At 36.3% G+C, this 6000-nt stretch overlaps 1 protein-coding gene across 3 annotated transcripts in view; it reads left to right on the plus strand.

Moving 5' to 3' along the window:
* Positions 1 to 4798, plus strand: part of LOC126252662 (phospholipid phosphatase 5-like) — a 50526-nt gene extending 45728 nt beyond the window's left edge. For all 3 annotated transcript variants that reach the window (XM_049953580.1, XM_049953567.1, XM_049953572.1), the window contains exons 6-7: positions 1287 to 1509; positions 1730 to 4798. In XM_049953580.1, coding sequence (XP_049809537.1) covers positions 1287 to 1471 — 185 coding nt within the window. In that variant the 3' untranslated portion in view covers positions 1472 to 1509; positions 1730 to 4798. The remainder of the gene's footprint in view (positions 1 to 1286; positions 1510 to 1729) is intronic.
* Positions 4799 to 6000: the final 1202 nt, after the last annotated feature.

The raw sequence follows: 6000 nt of genomic DNA on the forward strand, positions 1-6000 counted from the left end.
ACAAGGGAACCTCCCCATTGCACCCTCCCCCCCCCCCCCCCCCCCTCAGATTTAGTTATAAGTTGGCACAGTGGATAGGCCTTGAAAAACTGAACACAGATCAATTGAGAAAACTGGAAGAAGTTGTGTGGAACTATGAAAAAAATAAGCAAAATATACAAACTGAGTAGTCCATGCGTAGATAGGCAACATCAGGGATAATCTGAACTCAGGAGCGCCGTGGTCCCGTGGTTAGCGTGAGCAGCTGCGGAACGAGAGGTCCTTGTTCAAGTCTCCCCTCAAGTGAAAAGTTTTTCTTTATTTTCGCAAAGTTATGATCTGTCCATTCATACATTGACGTCTCTGTTCACTGTAATAAGTTTAGTGTCTGTGTTTTGTGACCGCACCGCAAAACCGTGCGATTAGTAGACGAAAGGACGTGCCTCTCCAATGGGAACCGAAAACATTTGATCGCAAGGTCATAGGTCAACCGATTCCTCCACAGGAAAACACGTCTGATATATTCTATACGATACTAGTGAGGGTATGTGCGTCACATGACAGGAATATGTTGTCGACCAACCTAACTTGTACACTTGGCGAATGGGTAAAAAGATTCTTCTACATTGCCCGATTTAGGTTTTCTTGTGGATGTGAGAATTACTCCCAAAAAGGTGATGAAAACATAAGAGTTTGTCACATAATCTGCAACAAATGAATCCAACAGTTTCACAGTCGCCCACTTTTCCCTATGCTCTGTCAAAACATATTTTTTTAACGTTTTCAAATTTTTCTGTGTGTAGACTGTCAAATCCTGCATATGTCCAAGCAAATCTGAACATGTCCTGGAATTTTGGAGAGCGAAGTTGATTATGTGTGAGTGCCTGAACTTTGATAATTGTCTGAAAATAAAAAATAAAATTTTACGCTCGAATGAAGACTTGAAGCAAGAACCTCTCGTTCCGCAGCTGCTCACGCTAACCATGGGACCACGGCGCTCCTGAGCTCAGATCATGCTTGATGTTGCCTGTCTTCGCGTGGACTACTCAGTTTGTATATTTTGCTTAGTTTTTTCATAGTTCCACACAACTTCTTCCTGTTTTCTCAATTGATCTGTATTCAGTTTTTCAAGGCCTATCCACTGTGCCAACTTATAACTAAATCTGAGGGGAGTGCGATGGGGAGGTTCCCTTGTTAGTAAAATACAGCTATTTATGATTATTTGTAGGTTTATGTTTCTAAACTGGTACAATATAAGGAAGTATCTGGAGTTAACTGTGTTTTATTTTTCTTTATTTTTTTTACAGATGTGTTGTGTGGCTCTCTCTTGGGTCTGTCAATATCATACCTTTGCTATCGACAGTATTACCCAAGTTTAGACTCACTCCATGCCCACAGACCTTATGTTGGTATTATTCCATACTTGGAGCTTGATGCTGTTCGCAGTACAGGGCAGCCACGCCCTCCTGAGGAACAAGTCAAATGGATATAAACTTGAAATCTTCTTCACATATGGATTTAAAGTGCAAGGTAACACAACTAACAGTTTTTGTGGTAAAAAAAAATTAGGAATTTTGTACTGAAGAAATATGCCCTTTATAATATGTCAAGTATTTGAAGTGCTATATCATTATTTAAATTGTAATATCATTATTTAAATTGTTGTTTTAACGTTTGTATTTGTTACTGAGGAAACAGTTTCAGTTTGTAAATCATTTTGCAGTTTTTAACCTTTCCTCTGTCTTTACAGGTTCTCATATGTTTTTGCGAAACAAAGTTCTGCATTTATCCCAGAAAGTTTGAAATTGACACCTGAAAGTATTAGGAGGCTGAACCAGTTATGGGATCTTGGATGAAGAAGCAATTTTAACAAAGTAATAGAAATAGATTCTGTGTGAAATTCAGCAAAACATCAGGCTTGCGTTGCAGTGGAAGAATTTGTGCAAATCTCGGCAATGACAATCTTTAATCATGAATCAACATTTAGTGACATACTCACCTTTTATTCTCTTGAATGTGCGCTGGAAGTTGTTTTCTCATAGAATTCCTTTATTCTAATATTCAAGTTCTTATTTCCTTCGTTTCTTCAATTTATATATATTTTTTTCTTTTCTTGTAGCTTCAGGAAGAAAAGGTACTGAAAGTTAAGATTGGATTGGATTGGGAATAAAATGAAAGTTGATGGACGAGTTGAGTAAATTAAGATCGGGGGGAGGGACAACGGACTGAAAAACCAAATGTATCAAGATGAAAGATTGTGCCATCATTGAGGCAGCACACAACAGAAAAGGCAACAGTTAGGGTTTCAGATATAAAATGCAGTTTAGCTGGTTGACCAAAAGTTGTTTTTATAATTATATTAAATACCTGTCTTAGGTGTCTTGATTCAGGTTTCATTAACTTCTCTGAATCCTGCAAAAGAAGGATCACATTGCCAGTTTTCACTGTCACTGTTGATTCCTGTCCAGTTGGGGCTAGATTTGAATTAATATGTTATGAGGTAATTTTCAGAATGTTTCTAACCTTAAAACCCACAAGTAAGGGAGCACTGTTTAAAATGAAACATTGCTGAATCCTTCATATTATACGATCTCTTGTGAATATAGGGTGAAGTAACATGGGAAAAGCATTCGTCTTTCTACTCAGCTTTCGACTGTATTAATTTCTTTACAAGGAGATAAAATTTCCAGTTACATAGCTGGATTGTTTATAGACGCACTTTAGTGCGTCATCATTATTATTATTATTCAAATGTGTGGCATTGATAGCAAATAAGTAAAGTGACTTAAGAAATGACAAACACTTGTCACGAGTAATGATGATTGTGAAACTGCAGACAATATCTTTTTCAGAGGGTAATTGTTCTGTTTTCTCAATGAAATTCTCTTTTTGCAGTTATTAGTGTTGTAATATAATCTTGCACTTTGGTGAAATGTAATGCGAGATTTTTGTTTTGTTAGGGCTGTATCTCAGTTGAAATCTTGAAACAGGTTCATCATCTAGATACATATTTTGTGGGCAGTCCTCTTTCAGTTGCTCCACCCAGGGATACATTGCAGATTGTCTCATTACTTCAATCTCCCACAGCCTCTCTTCTTCCATTTCAAACTCTGCACACGCTCCCTTGCTAATATTTTAGGTATGATGAACACAGCAAACACTTAACCAGAAGTAAAATATGTCATCCATTAACAACCTTGAATCTGTGGATATGTCAGTCTGTCTGCAGCATTCTTTATCTTGGCACCCTAGTCCTGCGGTAATGAAATTTATAGAGGGAGGGAGAGAAAAATGAAATATGCCTTTCATTACAGAAGCGTTTCTCTGTTCAAATAGTACAAAGAACACGAAAAAAATTAATATTTACAACATGATGACCATCATTTTACTTGTATATTAGTGAAATATTCTGTCAGATACATGATAAAATGGGAGGCAAAGATACAGAGGAACTAGTTTTCATATTTCACTACACATAAGGAAGGATACAAATGTTGTAAGAGATGATGCCCTCACAGAGATGAAAATTGTTTTTTGAGATATTATTTAGCAATAATCTGCATATTCTGTATTTTACCTTCTTTCTGTCTTTTTTTCACAATTGTGAAAATTTCTGTTTTGCTTGTGTTCTAATTAAACATTTGTATGAAGGATGAAACTTGAGAATGTCTGAAACTGTACTGCATACCTAAGGACAAAGAAGCATCTGAACCTATAAACTTTTTCTTGGTTGTGCTGGAAGGGATGCTATACAGTTTTTGACAGAGATCAGATTGAAAAGCTAGCTTAAGCTATACTTCATCCACCAAGCAGCCATAGCCCATTATGAGCAATACAGTGAATAAAATATATTGTTGACATGTCTTCACGTGGTATGTTTCATGGTGTATTCTCCAAAAAGACAATCTTTGGTTTAAAAAGTCTGAATTGCTTGCTGTTAAAAGAAGTTGATATTGAATTTTTAAACAGGGCCACATATCAAAGGATAAAAATCTGGAACATTTAGTTTAGACATGCTTTAGTCACAAAAGTGAAGATTGTAATAGATAGAGATTTATACAGTGATCAGTTTTGGCAACCAAGGCCCCTTTCTTCAGGTGCCTGATACACAAAGGATGCAACAAAAACGTGCTGAAGACAGGAAGAGGAGGTTAAAACCACTTAGAGCTGAAATGTAACATCAATTGTTTGGGTAAAACTGTAATTGGTGATACACGATAGATCTACTAAGCTTGTACAAACTGGAATTGTGTACAGGCATGTGTAGAGCGTCACACAGTTTGAGTTCTGCAGTGTTATACTGTACAGTGATCTGTTGAATAAGAAGCTTAGTAACTGATTGTTACATATCTTGATAAGAGTCCATGAATCTCTATGCCATGTTTTGTATAAGTCTGACTGTCAGGTAAATGAGAGGTAATGCACCTATGATATCAATTTATGTAGCTTTTCATTTACTTTTGTATTGAGTTCTGTATTAATTTCTATTTGTGATTTTGTGTGATGTAAATGGTGTATATGATATTACAGAAATATTTATAAGAATTTAAATAATATAAATGTTTATTTTAGAGTATAAGAATACTTTTCGATGTATTTCAGCAGATAATTTTACTCTCCTTTTCCATCATTCACTTCTACTATTACAGCAGGAGAAACTAAAGAATCATATCATTTCCACATTCTGCCAGGTGCAATCAGTTTGTAGCAGCCTTGTTAGAATGTTGAATTGTTAGCAGAGTTCTTCAACACTGATATGTTATCAGAAGTCTTTTATAAATTTGTATATTTTTTTCTAAAGGAAATACACTTACAGAGTACAGATAATATGCAGTGTTGTGTGCTTTTATGCCCTTGTTAACATTCGTTTCTTATTGCAAACTTGCCAGTAATGTCATTTCATGTACGTTATAATAGAGCAATGGTTTATAACCTGGGGTTTATTACACTTGGGGTAAAAATAAGAGTGAGTTTTAATTTGTTTTGGTGATGACTCAAAATTATTTGTAAAAAAGTAATTCCTTTTATTGGTCCATCTCTGTAGCTGAGTGGTCAGCATGGCTAACTGCCATGCATAGGGATCTGATTCAATTCCTGGTACTGCCAGGAATTTTTCCTCGGTGGGAGGACTGGTACAGGGTGTACTCAGCCTCATAAGGTCAACTCAGTAGCTACTCAACCAATTTGTAATGGTTCCAAGGTCAAGAAACCAGACTATGACAATCAGGAGAGGAGTTTGCTGACCAAATGCCTCTCCATATCACATCTGATGAAGCTGTTGGTGGAGGATGACTTGGAGGTTGATTTCGTCCGATTGACCAGCCTATGGCCAGTATGCAGAACTTGAACTTTTAACTTAATTCCTGTTATCACTATTTCATGAGACACTAATTTTATTGCAATGTCACCAGAAATTTGATTTCGCACTGCTGGATAAGGGTCACTTCTATGCTTTTCCATGCAATGCTGTATTTGGCTACACACACCCCTGTGGTTCCTGCATGGTTTCTTACGTCATCTATGCACTTTTCATTAGGATGACACTGTGAAATTTTCTTGTATCTCTGAATCCAGGAAGGAACTTGCCTAGTGCACCTACCATCAATTTGTGTGGTTGCATCTCTTGCCCATCTCCATTTCATTTCCATTGCAATGTGATTTAATTCTTTAATCCAATCTCTTCCCCGACAAGCTTGATTTTCCATAGATTCTGTTAATTTCTGTCATGCTTCTCTTCATTGCTCTTAGAGCAATAATTTTGAATTGAAAATCTATGTCTGACTGCCATAAGTCAAAACTGGTAACTTGCAGTTTCAGATATGTCAGAGATATTGTTTGGAAAAGTGCTTTAGACTTTTTTACTCTTTGGTTTATTTCTTTTGCTGTCCATCCAGTCATATTTGTCAGCAGTAAAATATTATATCAGCAACTGTCTTCCTGATTAAGACAATTTTCAGTGAATAAAGAAATATTTTCTTTGAGAGAAATTCATGTCAAAGTGCAATTTCTTGGATTTCACAA

Source organism: Schistocerca nitens, chromosome 1, assembly GCF_023898315.1.
Source record: "Schistocerca nitens isolate TAMUIC-IGC-003100 chromosome 1, iqSchNite1.1, whole genome shotgun sequence".
In the NCBI taxonomy this organism is placed as follows: domain Eukaryota; kingdom Metazoa; phylum Arthropoda; class Insecta; order Orthoptera; family Acrididae; genus Schistocerca; species Schistocerca nitens.